The sequence below is a fragment of the Glycine soja genome, chromosome 17 (assembly GCF_004193775.1).
Source record: "Glycine soja cultivar W05 chromosome 17, ASM419377v2, whole genome shotgun sequence".
Lineage (NCBI taxonomy): Eukaryota > Viridiplantae > Streptophyta > Magnoliopsida > Fabales > Fabaceae > Glycine > Glycine soja.
In genome coordinates, this window is record NC_041018.1 from 7,615,781 (window position 1) to 7,634,001 (window position 18,221).

The following is an 18,221-nucleotide window of genomic DNA, read 5'->3' on the forward strand; positions in this document are numbered from 1 at the left end:
TAAATATGTACATAATTTTAATTAGCTATATAAATGATTAAAAATATTTTATATAATATTTCATAATTATTAATTTACCTTTTCATCGTGAAGAAAAGAAATGACTAACATTAGTTATTTATAAAAAAAAGAAGAAAAACTAAAGATGAAAAAAAGCATAAGATAATGCTTATTAAAAAAATTAAATAAACATTATTATATTTATAACTTTATTAAAAATATATAATATTTTAAATATAAGTACAAAGTAATAAATATACAAAACAAAATATGTATTTTAAAACATATAAATTTTTTTATGAACAATCAAAATTTTATTAATTATAATTTGGATGTTTGCCTTAGTGGTTGCTGCCTCCTGTTGTCCTATTTTGTACTTTTGTTATCTCAGGGGTTAATTAGTATTTATCTTTATAGATATTAATTCAGCTTAGTGCATGTTTAATTTATAGTGTTTTTTATATAAATACTTGATTTATAGTTAAAATTATTGGGACACATATTTTAATGTAAATTTAATTGATAAAAATAAAAAGAAAGTAAAAGTAAGAATTTTGATTGTTTTATAAAATTATTTTTACCTTAAAAATAATTTTCCATCTAATTTCTAAACGTGCTCTTAACCAGGTTGCTTTCAATCCGATAACTTGATCTATGTCTTATGTATTTGTCGGGTACCACCGGCATCATCTTTATAAATATTTTTTTCCGACTTTAAAAATATAAAACCTCCACAAAAATGAAAAAAAAATCTCAAAATATAAAAATAGACCTTTAAAAAATGTTTTTACCTTTATTTTGGTAAAGTTTATTACATACAACTTTGTGAATCAACTTTAGGACAACCAAACACGAAGAAAAAAGTAAAATTATTATTATTATTCACAAACGCAATTTTAGCATGAGTTGTAAACTCTCTGTTTAGTTTATTTGTTTAGGGAACTCTTTGTTTAATTAGAGGAGAAAATAGAAGAAATGAAAGAAAGTTTTCAAGAATTAATATAAGATTTTTATCATCATTATTTTACAATCTCATTTTAATTGGGTCCGATATGAAATTAACTTATAATCATAAAATTGACTCCATCATTAAATTTTTATTTTTATTATAATAATAGGATTCATTGATATTCTTGATAATATTCTTGATATTATAAATACTATCATACATACCATTATACTTAATGGGATGGAATTGTTTGATCTTAAAGAAAGTGATAATTCAAATTTTTTTTTCTCTCTCCTTCTAGGAAATGAAACTCAGTCTTGGGTGCACAATTCAAAAGAAAGCGGGCAGAACCACGAAAAATAGAAACCATCGTTATCCCGCCATATATCAATGAATTTATAAATGTGTGCTCCTTTTATTATTGTTAAAAAATAAAAAATGAAATAGCATTCAATATCTCCCCGACTTCTTCATGTCTGGCGCATCTCAGACAATATAAACTACGCGCTAGTTTGACTAATTCTACAAAACTCCCTTTTGTCCATCCTACACGTGTAATCCACATGGTTCTTACGTATCACAAAAAAATTGACTTATTGGCGAGTATCCATTAAACCCATACACGCGACTGGTTGAAAAGCTTGATTTTTTAATTTCGTTCTGAACAACGGCTATTCCAACCTGCACCACTTTTGATACCATTTTTTCAAAAAACTTGTCCTTTTTCACCATCTTCATTAAAAAAAGAAGCAATTCTTATCAAAAACAATATAAAATATAAAATATTGGAGTAAGATGAAAGCACTCTGTTATCTTCTTGCTTGAAATCCATTCATTATTACTGTTATTTTGAGTTCAAACTTGAAAGTTAAAACTTAAAATCATGGTAACCACACTTTTCCTACTGAATCATCACTTTTAAAGTGACACACTCTCAGTGACTAGTTTCATTTCCACCCATTGAACTTCAAAGTTCAAATCTGATTGAGGAGTTTTGAAAATGGAAATGGGGACTGTTGCATGGATTTCCTTGGTGATTATCGTGACAGTTTTCTGCCCTTCCTCTCTTGCTCTCACTCTGGATGGTTAGAACTGTGAACCCCTTTTTGTTTTTCTGCTTCAACTCCTCTTCTATGATGTGTTGAATTTTTTTTCCTACTTTTTTGTTTATTTGGGGGGGTGGGGGGGAGGAGGGGCATTTTGCATTCTGGGTTAGTTTTCAAATTTTCACCTTTCACCTAATTTGCTTTCTCTCTCTCTCTGTGTGAAGTGCCTTTTCATATGAGAAATGGAGTTTAAAGTTGTAAACTTTCACACTTTAAGCGATTTTCATTCATCTGTTAGGTATGACCTTGTTGGAAATCAAAAGCACTTTGAATGATACTAAGAATGTTCTGAGCAACTGGCAACAGTTTGATGAGTCTCATTGTGCATGGACTGGTATCTCTTGTCATCCTGGTGATGAACAAAGAGTTCGCTCAATGTATGCAAACAACACATGCTCTTCATTCTGTTACATGTTTTTTTTTTTTTTTCACTTTCTCAGCTAAGTGTGGCACTTTGTGTTTGTATTTTGTTCTTCAGAAATCTTCCATACATGCAACTTGGAGGGATTATTTCTCCAAGCATTGGTAAGCTCAGCAGACTACAGAGATTGTAAGTAGAAAACATGTTCCTCCTAACATTGGTAAAGTAGCATCTATGATTTTTGTCATTTTCATTCCATTCAATGAATCAGGGCACTTCATCAGAACAGCTTGCATGGAACCATTCCTAATGAACTTACCAATTGTACTGAGCTAAGAGCACTGTAAGTGAATTGGTTCACTACTAATGAACTACTTAGCAATTTCCTAATTAGTTCACTGCTTTTATGTCATGCTGAAGGCTGACTCGTCTCATCTGATTGTGTATTTAAAGGTACTTGAGGGGTAATTACTTCCAAGGAGGCATACCATCAAATATTGGAAACCTTTCATATTTAAATATACTGTAATTCCTAATCCCTTGTTTTTTGTCACTTTTCCTTTCTGATGTTTTGAACATGTTTCTAGCTTTTGTTTCTCAACTGCATTTTAATTATTCTTTGGGAAATTAATACAGGGATTTATCAAGCAACTCATTGAAAGGTGCTATACCTTCCTCTATTGGCCGTCTCTCACATTTGCAAATTATGTAAGTCAATTTGGCCTAAACCGCTGTGGCATAATGATATTGATAACTTCAACTTTCAGTTTATGCTGATCCTCCTTCCTTGTCTTAGGAACTTGTCTACCAATTTCTTCTCTGGTGAAATTCCCGACATTGGAGTATTAAGCACCTTTGACAAGAACTCGTATGTACTCTTTCCAGATAAAGCCTCGTAGTTTAGCTGATACATTGTAGCCTTTTAGACTGATAATTTTCACTTCTTATGCATTGCAATAGGGTGCTAATTTAATATATTTGCAAGCTTAAATGATTACTGTTATGTTTAAATCATAGGAATCAAACAATAGTGCATGATTAATTGTATATTATTCGAATTGAATGGTGAAGAATGTGGAGCAAAGATTGAACTCAATATCTTATTTTTTTTCTGGACTTCTACTTTCTATACTTCTTACATGTTGCGACTGTTAAGTTTTTACAGACAGCAACAGTTGTTGTGATTCAACTTGGATAATGAGAATCTTGGATTTTCTCAAACTTTCTATATCATCTCTGGTATTTTGTTAATGTATTTGCACCATGACCTGCAAGTTTTTTTTTATTATATTTGTACTTGTATTAACAAATTCATTGCTTGTAAATAGGTTTGTTGGCAATGTAGATCTTTGTGGGCGACAAGTCCAAAAGCCATGTCGAACATCACTTGGTTTCCCTGTGGTGCTACCACATGCTGAAAGTGATGAAGCTGCAGGCAAGTCATATACTTGGATTTGATTTCTTAATGCTATCTGATTTACTGGATTTATTACCGATATACATATTAAGAATCATGGTTGACATATGTAAGATAATAACATTTCAATATATGCAGTCCCTACCAAAAGGCCTTCACATTACATGAAGGGGGTGCTAATTGGAGCAATGGCAATTTTGGGTCTCGCACTTGTCATAATCCTTTCATTCCTCTGGACTCGTTTGTTATCAAAGAAGGAACGAGCAGCAAAGAGATACACTGAAGTCAAGAAACAAGCTGATCCAAAAGCAAGTAAGAACAGTAGTGTTTCAAATTTGACAATCTCCTATTAGAAGGAAAAAAGAAAAGACAATCTCCTCTTTTTCATAAATTGCTAATATAATCTTTAGCAGGCACAAAACTTATTACCTTCCATGGTGATCTGCCATACACATCATCTGAGATCATAGAGAAGCTAGAGTCTCTTGATGAAGAGGATATAGTAGGATCAGGAGGATTTGGTACAGTTTACCGGATGGTGATGAATGATTGTGGTACATTTGCTGTTAAACAGATTGATCGAAGTTGTGAAGGGTCTGATCAAGTGTTTGAAAGGGAACTAGAAATCTTGGGGAGCATCAATCACATAAATCTAGTAAATCTGCGTGGTTACTGCAGGCTCCCTTCTTCGAGGCTCCTTATCTATGACTATTTGGCCATAGGCAGCTTAGATGATCTCTTGCATGGTATGATTCATTTTAATATGCACTGAATTAGGAATAACTGTTTTCTTGGAACATTGTACAATGAAATTTAGGCGGTAGGCTCTCTTTCATGGGTACTCTCATTTGTTCCCCTTCCCCCTCCCTTCTCCCTTTATAACCTAGCCAACCTCATAACCCCTGCAAGAATTAATTTAATGATTAGCAACACTTAGCAAGTGTACTAAGAGCAACAATTACATTAAGGCTTTAGTGCGTGTTTGGTTCAGTTTATTACTTAATTTTGCTAGCTTCCTAAGAGAGGTTTTAAAAATAAGTGATTCTTTATTTAAAAAATATTCACTTTCAAACTTGCACTTGTAGTGTAACATTAATCAGTGTTCCCAAATGTGTAAGAAAATGATCAACTATTCGGCCAAAAGCTCACACAAATTCAACTTTATTGGGAAAATTCTTGAAGGGTGGGAGGTTTATGTCTATTTTATATATTTATGATGATTCGTCCTTTAGCTGTGCACTTTTCTAATTGTTCGGAATTCCTTTCTTCAGAAAATACTCGACAAAGGCAACTACTGAATTGGAGTGATCGCCTAAAGATAGCTCTTGGTTCTGCCCAGGGTTTGGCATACCTGCACCATGAATGCAGCCCAAAAGTTGTTCATTGTAACATAAAATCCAGCAACATCCTCCTTGATGAAAACATGGAGCCTCATATATCTGATTTTGGTCTTGCAAAGCTTTTGGTTGATGAAGAGGCCCATGTTACCACTGTGGTTGCTGGCACATTTGGTTATTTGGCACCAGGTATGTATTTACTATTTAGTACTTTTGGGATTTTGGGTGCAAAGTGACCGTATCCCATTCATTCTTGGTATCTTGGTAGTTACAACTGACCTATGTCAAATGCGCTTAAAAGAGAGCCAGAATGATATGCTAATTAGTTATGTGAAAAAGTACATATCAAGTGCTTTTCTAAATATATTATTCGATAATATATCAAGGGAAACAACTGAATGATTGATGTTTTACTTTATTGTTTATATGTCAACCAGAGTATCTACAAAGTGGGAGAGCAACTGAGAAGTCGGATGTATATAGCTTTGGAGTTCTATTGCTGGAACTTGTAACTGGAAAGAGGCCAACAGATCCTTCCTTTGTAAAAAGAGGGTTAAATGTGGTTGGTTGGGTAAGCTTTTTTAACTCATTCAATGCAAATCTCTCTTTGTAACACATGAAAGTTTTTCAAACATAATGTACTAAACTTTTGGCAATCATTTGCAGATGAACACATTACTGAGAGAAAACCGATTAGAGGATGTGGTTGACAAAAGATGCACCGATGCAGATGCAGGAACTCTTGAAGTAATTCTTGAGCTGGCTGCAAGATGCACCGATGGAAATGCAGACGATCGTCCATCGATGAACCAGGTGTTGCAGTTGCTGGAACAGGAGGTTATGTCTCCTTGCCCCAGCGAGTTTTACGAGTCTCATTCAGATCATTAATGACAAAAATGATCCTATCCTGGATGTCATTGCAAGTTCCACTGCAACCAAGGGATTTACGATGTGTCTCTTGTACTCTGCCTAACTGTTTTGTTGGTGTTTCTTACCCTTTCTGAGTGGCTTTGTAGATTATTTTTGCAGCAAATGTGCTACAACCTCTTGTGAATAGATTTGTCAATTGTCTGAACTACTTGTCCCCCCCCTTCAAGAAGTAAAGGGACAACTTGACTTTGCAGTGGGTTTTGATAATTGGAATGACCTCCATTCTTGCTATGAAATCTCATCATTTTCTTTTCCAACTATTTGTTGATTTTGTTCAATTGGACAACAATTTCATGAAATACCATTAATCAACAACGAGCCAGAATAGTTTCATTTTCATGTACTACTTTATGGTGCTTCACAAAGCGAGTTTATTATCGTTTCTATCGGTTAAGAAATGCCTAATAAAATTGACCCCTAGTACTACAAACTTGAATCCCTACCATTCTGAATATCAAGATGAACTTGAGTTCATAAATGTCTTGTTTGCATTAAATTCACTTCACACCGCTACCGAGTTTGTGCTGAAAGAAACAAAATTCTCTTTCATAAAACTTTCCTCGGAAAGTTTGATTGGAGTCTTTAAATTTTTGGGCAAATTGGTTGAAAGGCTGTACCTTAGCATCTCGTGGTATCTGTTTTTAAAATTGTAATAAACATTGAGTTTAATTTTCACATAGTGCTAGTGTAATAACTTACACTGTTAATCAAATTTGAATCATCATAACCACTTTTAAAAGTAATCATTGTAAAAGTTAATATTTTAATTATATGCATTGTATTTTATGGTTATGCTTATACGATAGTGCAAAAAAAATATACTGTTAGTATATTTAAATTAAATTCTTATTTTTTGTATTTAATTACTTTTTACTAGTAATGCACTTTTATTTTGGAATAAAAAAAATACTAATTAACATTATTTTATGAGAGAAATTAAAATAAAAACTATTTATTTCCAAGAATAAAAGTTAATCTGAAACTTGGGCTTATAGTCATTATTTGAGAATCAGTTGACACTAGTGGTGGTGGATGAGATAAGATTTTGTCTTGTACATAGTAGGGTGTTTAAAAAATTTAATGCAAAAGTTATAGGTCGTTAGAGTAAAGTATTAAGGAAAGAGAAAGAAAACCTCGTTTATTAGCAGTAGCTTGGGTGTTCTTAATGGGCGTCCTTTGGGCCTCTTCAAAGGCTCCTGACCCTGTCCGTCATATGATAGAGGGACTTTGAGAATTTAAGCGATCAATTATCAACGATTGAAGGAAGAGTTGAGAAATGAGTCAAATGTCATCTGGAATTGTTGGTGTTGGTTATATTGGCACCAACTATATGGTCCCATTATTACTACCACCACCATTTTCTTCCTTGTGTTTTAACACCTTTATCAAACACAAGGGATTGGTGTTGGATAGTAATCATAAAGGAAGGAGAAGAGGACATGGGATTGTGGCATCTAGCAACGTTGCTTCACCTTCCATATGGGATGATTGGAAACCTGTCAAAGCCCCTTCCACTCCTTCCCTCAGTGACATTCTTTGGCCCTCTGCTGGTTAGTTTCCTCCTCTTTTTCTTTTCTTTTCCTGGGGCAGAGCAACCCTTTGAATTAGAAATTAGAATTCGAATAAGTTAGGATCTCCCTAATGAGATTAGGTACATCCTAACTATACATGTATTTATATAAATGAACAGGGGCATTTGCGGCAATGGCAATATTGGGAAAGATGGATCAGTTATTGGCACCAAAAGGACTCTCAATCGCATTTGCGCCATTTGGGGCTGTTTCTACTATCCTCTTTGCCACACCCACAGCTCCTACTGCCCGGGTATAACATAATCAATTCAATGCAGTATCTAATTTTTGTTTTCTACTAACATTTTCAGGTATTATAAAGGCTTACAAACGTTAATTACAATTCAAAAAACAATTTATTTTACTCTTCTTGTTTATCCACTATGGTAGGCCTAATAATATGGAAGTTTAGATTGTTTGCTTGAGGTCATAAAAAAATACTTTTTTTTATATAGAGAACACTGGTAGACAAAAAAATAAAATCACCCAAAAAACAATCTTAGCTATTGCTATGCAAATCTTCATGCATTACAATTCTCTCTCATTATTTTAATTCTTAATTGAGAACTAAATCAGCCTCATGTGATTGTGCAGAAGTACAATGTGTTTATGGCCCAAATAGGCTGTGCTGCAATTGGTGTTCTGGCATTGACAATATTTGGACCCGGATGGCTGGCCAGGAGTGCTAGTATTGCGGCCTCCGTTGCTTACATGATCATCACAAACTCTGTTCATCCACCAGGTTTTTTTGCTTCGATGTTACTTTGTTGCCGTTTGAATCTACTCACTAAGCTTCCAAATTTAGCTGGTTAACTTTATATTCCAATGATATATGCAGCTGCAAGCATGCCATTGCTTTTCATTGATGGTCCTAAGTTCCATCACTTGAATTTCTGGTATGCTTTGTTTCCTGGGGCAGCAGCATGCACTCTGCTTACGATGGTGGTAAGGAATCTACTATACTCATAAAATACATACATGTCTCCCAAAATGAGTTACTCACTGCATGTTTGCTAATTGGAAGACCTACCCCTACTGTTTTTTCAGCAAGAGGTGGTTGTATACTTGAAGAAAAATTTCAAATTTTGAACGCTGCTATGCACATTGATAGTTGATACATCTCTTCTGCTGTCTCTACTAATTTAATTTGCTGAAGAGCCAAGGAACATTCTTTGATCAGAATCATAAATATAATTGTAAGTAAAGAGCATTCTCCAACCAAAAATGAATTTGTCCTGGACTTATAAACATTGTATATCAATTAGTGTCTCCTATATTAGACACTGTCCAAAGCCAAATAATATACATGCATGGGATCTAAATCATCATAGGCTAACATATATTAAGGAAGGCAGTGAATAACACATTAGTATATTACATTATCTAAAAGCATCATCAGTCAATGGCTCAATGTCAAGGAAGGCAGAGTATTTGTCTCTCGTCATTCTTGGAAAGCCAGTGATTGTGCCAAATGGGAACGCCTAGCATAAGAATTGATCCAATAACTACTGTTGCTTCCTGCACCTCCAAGTTGTTTCCTGTACCCTTTTCAGAATTTTTTTTTTATCTTCTAGATTGGTCATTCCAGAAGCCAAAAAAGGGATGCATTTCGGAATGTAATTTTTCATTTTGGATTGATCATTCTGGGAGCTAAAAAGGGGGGTTTAGGATGCAACTTGGAGATGCAGGAAGTAACAGCCTCCAATAACGTCAACGCTAATGGGCTTAATGGGAACCCGCATGCCAGCCAGTCAACAGCCCAACAATCATTAGAAGAAGAAAAAAAAAAACAAAGATTATTTGCGTACTCTTTAGGCCTTCAATGGCAGTAACATTACGGGATTATGATTACTGCCTTTTGTACTTTTGGGCTCGTTGCCAGGGAAATAATTCTCTTCGATTTTGTTTTTTCTAAAGGAAGTTATATTAAAATATATTTTAGAATTTCCTAAAAATAGAGTAAATTTTAAAGTAAACTAATTTATATATAAGGTATTCTAAACATATAGTTGTAAAGAAGGAACGATGTAAGGTTCTAGTGAAATATTTTATACTCTAAAGAAATAGCTATATATAAGAGTTTGAATTTAATTAGAATATAAATGAGATTCAACATGATTGATAGATAACTGAGCTTTTAAAATATGTTGTAGAAGTATGGTTCCTGTTGTCGGTTAGGGGAGTATCCTCGGAGAAAAAAAAATATGAATTTAATTGTATGATTATTGATTTTTTAAAATATTTTTTGTCTAAACCAAATGAATCATTTATTGGAGTCAATGCTGTTGTTTGAGTCTTTTAGGATCAGTATAGACGAGAAACTCTCCCTCCATATTAAAAATAAATTCTAAGAATTGAATTTTGATTTAATGTAAATATGAATACAAACTATTCTTGTATCTTGGATTGGCTAATGGCAAATAGCATACAAGCATATTGCCAATGTTTATCCGATACCCGTGCAAATTGAACAGAAGCAAAGCAGAAGAACAGTTGAATGATAAAAGCTAAAGGGACCACAACCAATAACCCACTAACCCAAATACTGCACCCGTGCCATGGTCTCCTAAAAGTTGAAACACACGACACATAAACTGGCTTTATTTATTTTGGGACACCTGCAGCGACCACAGTGGAACATATTTGACTGAGTGAAAATGGGTCTTGATTCTGTTCTGTTGCACCAAAAATGGGTGGTTGGTGTTAAGGTTCGTGAACGATATCGGATTCTGTAATGTAATGTAATGTAATGTGCCAATTGTGATGTAACGTTGTTTAAAGTGGGATCTTAAACATCAGTCATTCACTTCTCCGTGTTTTTAATTGCATAAACACTCGATTAGTGGGTCACAATTATATTTAATATCTCAAATAGCAATATTGCGGCCCTTGTTAATTGGGTAAAAAAATTCCAATCATTAGGGTGTCATTTCTCAAGTGAAATTTGTCTCTACAACGACTTCTTGAAACACTAGTTAATCTGTACGCATTAATTCTCTAGTTTGTCTAAACCAGGAAAGAAAAGGAACAAACTATGCCAAAGCACAAAGCTGAGTTAATGCGATGCATATTAAGATGATGCACGACAAGGGGAGCCCACGGATGATGCATGAACATGAGCTAATGGATAGAGTTCGTGTATTATTTGTCTTTATATTTGTATTTTAAAAAATATATAGTATGAGCTCCAATTCTTCTTTTTTCTTTTTCTTTTTATCTTGTGTTTGATTGAGTGTTAAGGACTTGTAACTTGCAAGGTGCATCAATTTTGAAGTTTAAATTACTTGCTTTTGTGTTAAATTGAAGATTTTGACGTCAATATACAAGTAAACTTGCACTATGGAAGTGGAACCAAACGCATAGATTTAACTCATAAAATTTTTTATATAAAAAATTGTACACTTATAATTGGTTTTTTTAAAGGAAAAAACTTACTGCATTTTATTTAAGATAAGTGAATAAATACAATGTGGAATATAATAAAAAAGTTGGATGCTAGCATGTGATCTTGCAATCCTAGCTTCTCAGTAAAATTCATCACTCAGTTTTACAAAATTGAAAGCATGATTTTACACTTAAATCAACAGACAATGGCAATCCATATATGATTCATTTTGAAAGTGAATTAATCCCATCAACTACATTTTTACAGTTAAGCTCAAAATTAATACTCGAAATATTCATGTCTGAGATCCAATGAAGCGCTTGCAGCAATGTCATGGCTTCTGCTTCTCTCGGTTCTGGCAATCCCAAAAACAACATTGTTATAGCTTTGGTGAAGTTTCCTTGATCCGCACGAAGGCATATCCCAACTCCAAAACAATTATGTTCTTTTAAGATATAGCATCTTCTTTTTACTGTAAAATATATGGCATACGTAATTAGTTATTATATATGAAATTTGAGCTCTTTTTTTATGAAGTACATGCAAATCTTTTACATGTATTCTCAAGTTAAAAGGTTTCGCTGCCTAAAATTGGAACAGTTCATGCCTTAAAATATCTGTTTTAAGAAAATTAAGCTCTCACTTTTGTTATTGAGGACCCCTATCAATAGTGTGTTTGTTAAGTCATTTTATTATTTTAATTACTATTAATTCATTTACCTAACATTAACTTATAAATTTAATTTCTTTGACAAAAAGTATGTACGTTTGGTAAAATAAATTTTCTTAACAACTTATAGCGTTTTTTTAAATGCTATTTTACACCAATGTGAAGTAATTTATAAAATTCTATTTAATTATCATTTTCTTCATTTTAAAATAATAAAAATTCTCCTTTAATATGATACTATTCATTTTAATTATAACATTTCTTTATTTTCAATAAAACATTTCATCTTTAATAAAATATTTAAACTATATATTTTAATCTAAAAGTACACTTATCAACTAGATAAATAATTAATTTTATCAAACACATCAAATTTAATAACTTAACAACTTTGAACTAATAAAAAATATATAAATTTTGTTTTCTTTTTAAGAAAAAAGATGATGTAATTGGTTCTTAAAAAAATTGAAAGAGTAAAATCAAACACAGTCTAAACATGTGGAATTAAAAGCACAGTTAAGCTTAATTTAATTTTTAGTTAAAATTCACAATTCTTAAATAAATTTCTTAATTATTTATCTATCCAAAAATATATTTATTTTTTAAAAGACGTTAAATTATAAGAAAAAAATAACTTCTCTCATTTTTTTTTTTTATATACAACACTTCCCTCAGTGAGACCATCGCGGGCTGGGCGTGGGTAAGAGGACACTGTCACGAAGCACTGGCAAGGCAAACAACGTTACAGTGGGTCCAACTTATACGTGTAATGTCATGTTTAACGTTAAACGTGGGAACTATTTTTGAACATATATTATTATTATTCATAAATTACATTATAATATATTTAATTAAATTAGTAACAAAAGTTGTTATTTATTTATTTTAGAAGGCAACTTTACTTCATGATACTAATTCAGTACGTATTTTGTTAAATTTATTTTACAGAAATAATTATTTGTTTTTTTAGTTTCTCAGCAGAGTCTTTTAAAAAGAACCAATTATTTTAAGAAAAATATTTTCTTAAATTATACACTTAGTTCTACCAAAATGAGAAAGTATAAAAGGAAAAAGTTGTATTCAATTCTAATTTAAATTAAAATACTTTAAAATTTGATTGAATTTTTTTTTAAATTAAAAATTAAAAACACCTACACCTCAAAGCATCCACAACCTCTTATGTTCATCCATATTTGTTTTGTACCACTATCTCTTTAATTACTGCATATGACAGCTTTCTAATTCTTTCCCTGTGCCCCATGTCACTCTCTTCCTTTGTCTCTTAACTAGTTACTTTCAAGTTTCAATTACTTGTCCCTTGGTAATGGAAATTGCTAGTTTAAAATTTTTGTAACTGATCGTGTTGTATCCCTGAATCCTGAATCCTGACCCACACTCATCACATTTCAAGCTTAGCTATCTCTTTCAATAATCAATCATCTTATATTTCTTTTCCTTTATTATTATCATTATTATTCTATAAACTGAAACAAAAAAATTGCACCATAAATCAATGCCAGATATGTTGCTCCTGGCCCTCCGTCTTGTCATGTGTTTTTTATTCCTTCATTTCTTTTTCGGTAAACGTTATGATTCCATTCTTCCCTGTATAAATTCGTGTATCCATTATCTATCCATTCGTTTTTATAAATCTAAGCTATTTAAAAAATATCTACAAATGAAATTTATAATTTTTAGTTCGAGATCTTGTTATATAAAATAAATGAACATATTTACTCATTGTACCTTAAAATATATGTACGACCTTACCCAAAACAAAATCATAACCACCATTTTCATCAATTAGTATGTAATTATCTATATAGTTATATTAGTTATTCGGTGATAAATTTATTGGCTATAATAAATCCTTCTGTTTGAACAAAATGGTCTTCTTACAAGAATATATGTGATCTCTAAAAAAAATATTGGTTATCATTTCAAAAACAAGCTACAGTCAGACGAATTTTAGTACTTGTAAAAATGTATTCAATTCGCACACTTTACCTTTGTATTAATAAACATTTTTATATTTAAGTCTACATACATTGTACTACTAATATTTACTAGTACTATTTAGAGTATTAATCATGTTTATCTTTTGGGTATTTGTAAATTATTATTTACAAATAATAAATTATTTTCTGAGTTTAATATGATCACAGATTAAAAGCCACGTTGCGGGAGAGGTCAACGTCAGGTGGGACCCAGCACGATGTGTAGATTCCACTGCGGAGTTTGTGAAGGCATTTGGTGTGGTTGCTCTTAATCTTGCTTGCACCTCTTGATTTTGCCTTTTTTTTTGTTTGACCAAAGAAAAAAATATGACACGCGGTATCATCATGGCCGTACACGTGATCACAATATGGTGTTTGGTGGGGTTGACCTGGTTGGTTGGTAGGAAACGTATATTACATCCACTTTAATATGTTTGGTTTAGAGCACAGAAATAAAAAAGAAAAAAATAAAAGATTTTTTTAAAAAATTATGAATCTCACGTAATAAAGTATAAATATTTTTGTGTATTACTTCTTTTTTCATACCTTCTAAACACAATTTTAATCTATTTGACTTATAGAATTGTCTATGAGTTTATAGTTATTTTAGAGAAAATTTTAAAAATTCATTTTTATATAAAAAAATTAGATTTAATTATAAGTCTAGAATTTAAAATAATTTTTACATTAGACTATAATATTTATATTAAATTTTATTTCCAATTTAATTTTACATTAAAAATATTTAAATATAAATCATATCATTTAAAAATTAATTTTATTTATTATATATTTGTATTTAGTTTGAATAAAATTGAAATATTTAGTTTTAAATTCAAATTTAGTGGAAAAAATAATCAAATTAAAAAATTCTATTAAAAAGTGATCAGTAAAGTTTTGTGTGAAAGATTATTCATGTAGAAAATACTGTGCAGTGATAATTAAAAAAAGAAAAGACGCTTTGCGTTTTGAGGAGGCAGGGCGTGTGGCATCTTGTGAATGGACCTTTCCTCACGCAACTTCCTTCCAAATATCAATTAAATTGATAATTAACGCCACTGCTTGACCCTTATTGCAAGCATTCTCAGCCACCAATATCAATTACGCCGCTACAGATAACGTGCTATTCTCTAACCTGGGTTAGTATTCAAAATATTCATATTTAATATCATCATCATCATCATTAGACCCGTAATTTTAACAGGGATTTTTTTAGCATTTCAATATTTATTAACCAAGTATTTGAGTCTAAAAAAAACCACCAAGTATTACGAACTAAAGTCATGTAACTAACGTTACTCGCAAAAAAAACGAGAAACATCACAATTGATAAGAAACAGTAAAAGAGACGAAAGATTAAGATAGTATTAACTTTCTCATTATCCTTCAGATCTTATTTTAAACATCATTTTCCTTACGCTAATTTTTCCTTTTTGTCGCTCCCTTGCTTATAACTTTCGTTGATAATCACAAAGGTCTTGTTATTCCTTAAAATATTAAGTTTAAACATGTGACTGATATTCATTATTTCCATCGAGATTATAATATTTTACTTTTTTCGTTTATTTGCTTTAGCATTTCACTTGTCGAATGGAAAATTAGAATCTTTCTGCTAAACATTGCATAAATAATCATCTACATATTACTTTAGATAAGATTAATCATGAAAAGAACTAAGAGAGATTATCACCTCGATCAACCACATATCTTCAAGAATATATTAATATACAGCCACTTCATATAGTGTCTTGAAAAAAATTAAATAAACACTGAATTTTAAATTTCGAAAACAATAATAAAAACATTTATATTATAAAACTTTCAAATCACAAAAGGAGTTGGTGACTTGGTGTAATAATTTACTCTCGTTTCAACAGATATGATTATTTCCATAAGCTAACGAACGAGGAAAGAAAAAAATGTTAAAGATGAAATAACATATGAATTATTAATTCCTCCAACTACGGACAAAATTCTCCACAAAAGGCATAACCTTATAAAAGAAATGTTCTCAACTAAAAATGTTCTAAAATGAAAAGAAAAACATATCCTTTTGGCTAAAAGAAATGTTCTAAAATGCTAAGGTTCTCACAAATATTCTTGATATCATCACTCATGGGAAAAAAATTTCAGGAATCAAGCACATAAATGAGAAGAGAAGTCGGTGATCCTCATCCAATGGAGAGTGGCCATTTTTGTCCAATTCATAGTGAAAGTGACACCCCTTCTGTCACAAAACTTAAATGCTCTCAACTAGGAAAGTATTGCAAAGGTGCAAGCAAGTCAACTTCGTCATGCAGGGTTGCTTACCAATCAAAACAACATGGACCCAGAAGTCCAGAACCCAAGTGAAGAAGAATCAATGAATCATAGTCATCTTAAATAGTATAAATACTATAGGCCTCAATCTTTTCCACTCTACCAAGCAATTGGCTTCCATTTTTTTTTTCCCCATTTCATCAAGTTTCTTATTTGAATTTCTTAGTGAAATTAAATGAAATCCATAGTTACATTCTCAACGAGAAGACATTATTTAATTACATTGGAACCAACAGTTTGATTACAAGTACTAACAAAATGAGGCAAAAAGAAAACAAACATTTCTTTCCTGATAAAGCTAAAGCTATAGCCATTTTTGAAGCCTGGACAAAAAGTGCAAATACTAAATACTAATTACTAAAAAAACATATGACACAAACACACACATGAACATGGAAGAAAACTTAGTATGCCCAGGTCCAAAGGGCGTGATCTTCCTCAGAAAATCCAAAATTACAAGAACTTTCAGGCGGGTCGGAGTAATCCACATCTTCTTCAAGTTTGGGAAAGAGGTACGAAGGGTAGAGACTTTTGCTGAGGTTATCTTCTTCATCTTGTGACATATCCGATTGATCATGCTCAAACACATAAGAAGAATCACCATGCTCTAGCAGTGCGGAGTTAACTCCATCGGTGTAATGTGGACTATCTGAATCCAAAATATCACTCCTGGCTGAACTGATATCTTCCTGTTTACAACCCCCGACAACAGAAGAGACTTTGGATCCTTCTCCCTCCGAAACTGATTCCAGTAAAAGCCTCTGGGGTGGTTCCTGTTCCTGCAAATGCAATAATCTTTTTGTTTCTTCTTCACTTTCAGCCTGCTGCTTCATGTGCCCCTCTTGTTTCCCTCTTGCAAGCACCTTCTCATTGAGGCTCGCCACCTAATTCATTCAAAAACATCACACAAATTATAACATGTCATCCAAAAAAAGAAAGTGATCAAATTTGTATTAAAATATTAATATAGACATGAAATTCAACAGTAACTTATGTACAAAATTTACATTAATGTATAGGCTATATCATTAAGGTGAAACTCCAATTCTGATAAGTTATGATATCAAAGATGAAATTGCATATCCTATGATAATTGTCATAAGACAACAGCCATGAGGGATCGGATTCGAGTCCGACAAAGAAAAAATAGATGAAACTCCAATTCTAACAAAAGAAGGACTTAAAAGAACTCAAAAAAACTGTATCTAAATTTTGTTCTTTAATTACCTCAGCTTTTAAGTTGTCTTTCTCCTTGAGGAGGCTGTCATAGTTGGACTTAAGATTCTCAAAACTTGCATGCAGAGCCTCGTAATCCTTCTCCAGCGTCTTGGTCTTCCAGCGAGCTCGACGGTTCTGGAACCAAATAGCAACTTGCCGTGGCCGCAAACCAAGGTCTTTGGCAAGCTTGGTCTTTCTCTCCGGTTCAAGCTTGTTCTCCTCCTCGAAACTCTTCTCCAGAAACTGAACCTGGTTCATGGAGAGACGACGCTTCTTCTCGGGTTTATGAAAGTACTCATCCATGCACTCGTCCCCATTGTCGTCCATGTCAAACGCGCGGAAGAAGGAGCCGTTACACCCCTTCCCTCCTTCTGCTTCAAAACTCACCATGGATCTCGAACCTGAAACAAAAATTGAAGGAGCAGAGAGGAAGAGAGAAGAATCGAGAGGTTGGGAAGAGGGTTGTTGGTTGCGAAGGAAGCTAGTGATGTTGGAAAAGGAACTTCCACTAGCCGCCATGTTTACTCCGACCAAGTTGGATCTTTAAGGAACCATTGGAAAAGGCTATTAAGGTGGTTGGTTGATGAATAATTGAGGGAAATTGTTGTAATTTAAGACTTGTGGCGGAAGAAGCTGGTGATGATGATTTCAGTGATGTGGGAGGTGTGGGAACAGCGGCAGGGCATACCCATCACTCAGAATAGCAAAAACTGAGAGAGAGAATCAAGAAAAGTTTGATCAGATGGCCATGGAAAAACAGAGAGAGAAAACGGGAGTTTTTGTTTGTGTTTTGGAGTTCGGAGAAAGAGGAGACTCTGCCTTGGGTTTATAATAAGAAGCTTAGATGGGAAGGGAGTGTCCACTTACTATGATGCCCTTTCATTGACTCACTGTGTAGTACCATGTTTATGGTTTACTTGGTTTTTCATACCAACGTTGCTTCTGATATTTTTCTCTTCTC

General features: G+C 32.7%; 3 protein-coding genes across 5 annotated transcripts; 2 read left to right on the top strand and 1 right to left on the bottom strand.

Annotated features, from left to right (window-relative positions):
- The first annotated feature begins 1,747 nt into the window (after window positions 1-1,747).
- LOC114392498 (LRR receptor-like serine/threonine-protein kinase FEI 1) lies at window positions 1,748-6,336 on the top strand. 2 transcript variants are annotated; one of them, XM_028353657.1, is made up of 13 exons: window positions 1,748-2,034; window positions 2,294-2,432; window positions 2,534-2,605; window positions 2,688-2,759; window positions 2,870-2,941; window positions 3,053-3,124; window positions 3,213-3,284; window positions 3,745-3,851; window positions 3,972-4,145; window positions 4,244-4,579; window positions 5,105-5,359; window positions 5,608-5,741; window positions 5,837-6,336. In XM_028353657.1, the coding sequence occupies exons 1-13, from the start codon at window positions 1,950-1,952 to the stop codon at window positions 6,056-6,058; spliced, it is 1,812 nt and encodes a 603-aa protein (XP_028209458.1). In that variant the 5' UTR covers window positions 1,748-1,949; the 3' UTR covers window positions 6,059-6,336. The 2 variants fall into 2 exon arrangements, with proteins under 2 accessions (XP_028209458.1, XP_028209459.1); XM_028353658.1 differs by having other exon boundaries at window positions 1,749-2,034; window positions 4,247-4,579.
- Window positions 6,337-7,203: 867 nt separating this feature from the next.
- Window positions 7,204-10,876, top strand: LOC114394143. 2 transcript variants are annotated; one of them, XR_003662647.1, is made up of 6 exons: window positions 7,204-7,650; window positions 7,791-7,924; window positions 8,266-8,413; window positions 8,510-8,616; window positions 8,719-8,867; window positions 10,687-10,876. XR_003662647.1 is itself a non-coding variant. In XM_028355746.1 (5 exons), exons 1-5 carry the CDS (start codon window positions 7,377-7,379, stop codon window positions 8,758-8,760), a joined length of 705 nt encoding a protein of 234 aa, XP_028211547.1. In that variant the 5' UTR covers window positions 7,204-7,376; the 3' UTR covers window positions 8,761-8,996. The 2 variants fall into 2 exon arrangements, 1 of the variants encoding a protein (XP_028211547.1); XM_028355746.1 differs by lacking the exon at window positions 10,687-10,876 and having other exon boundaries at window positions 8,719-8,996.
- Window positions 10,877-16,218: 5,342 nt separating this feature from the next.
- Window positions 16,219-18,221, bottom strand: LOC114393333 (homeobox-leucine zipper protein HAT5-like). Its single transcript, XM_028354630.1, has 2 exons — window positions 17,270-18,221; window positions 16,219-16,926 (listed from the first exon to the last, which is right to left on the bottom strand). The coding sequence occupies exons 1-2, from the start codon at window positions 17,777-17,779 to the stop codon at window positions 16,447-16,449; spliced, it is 990 nt and encodes a 329-aa protein (XP_028210431.1). The 5' UTR covers window positions 17,780-18,221; the 3' UTR covers window positions 16,219-16,446.

Coding starts and splice junctions, on each gene's coding strand:
- LOC114393333 (XM_028354630.1), bottom strand. CDS start 17,779: ATGGCGGCTAGTGGAAGTTCCTTTTCCAACATCACTAGCTTCCTTCGC. Junction 16,927..17,269: donor AAGACAACTTAAAAGCTGAG/GTAATTAAAGAA, acceptor TGAATGAATTAG/GTGGCGAGCCTCAATGAGAA.
- LOC114392498 (XM_028353657.1), top strand. CDS start 1,950: ATGGAAATGGGGACTGTTGCATGGATTTCCTTGGTGATTATCGTGACA. Junction 4,146..4,243: donor ACAAGCTGATCCAAAAGCAA/GTAAGAACAGTA, acceptor TATAATCTTTAG/CAGGCACAAAACTTATTACC. Junction 4,580..5,104: donor CTTAGATGATCTCTTGCATG/GTATGATTCATT, acceptor TCCTTTCTTCAG/AAAATACTCGACAAAGGCAA.
- LOC114394143 (XM_028355746.1), top strand. CDS start 7,377: ATGAGTCAAATGTCATCTGGAATTGTTGGTGTTGGTTATATTGGCACC. Junction 7,925..8,265: donor CCACAGCTCCTACTGCCCGG/GTATAACATAAT, acceptor GTGATTGTGCAG/AAGTACAATGTGTTTATGGC. Junction 8,414..8,509: donor AAACTCTGTTCATCCACCAG/GTTTTTTTGCTT, acceptor TGATATATGCAG/CTGCAAGCATGCCATTGCTT.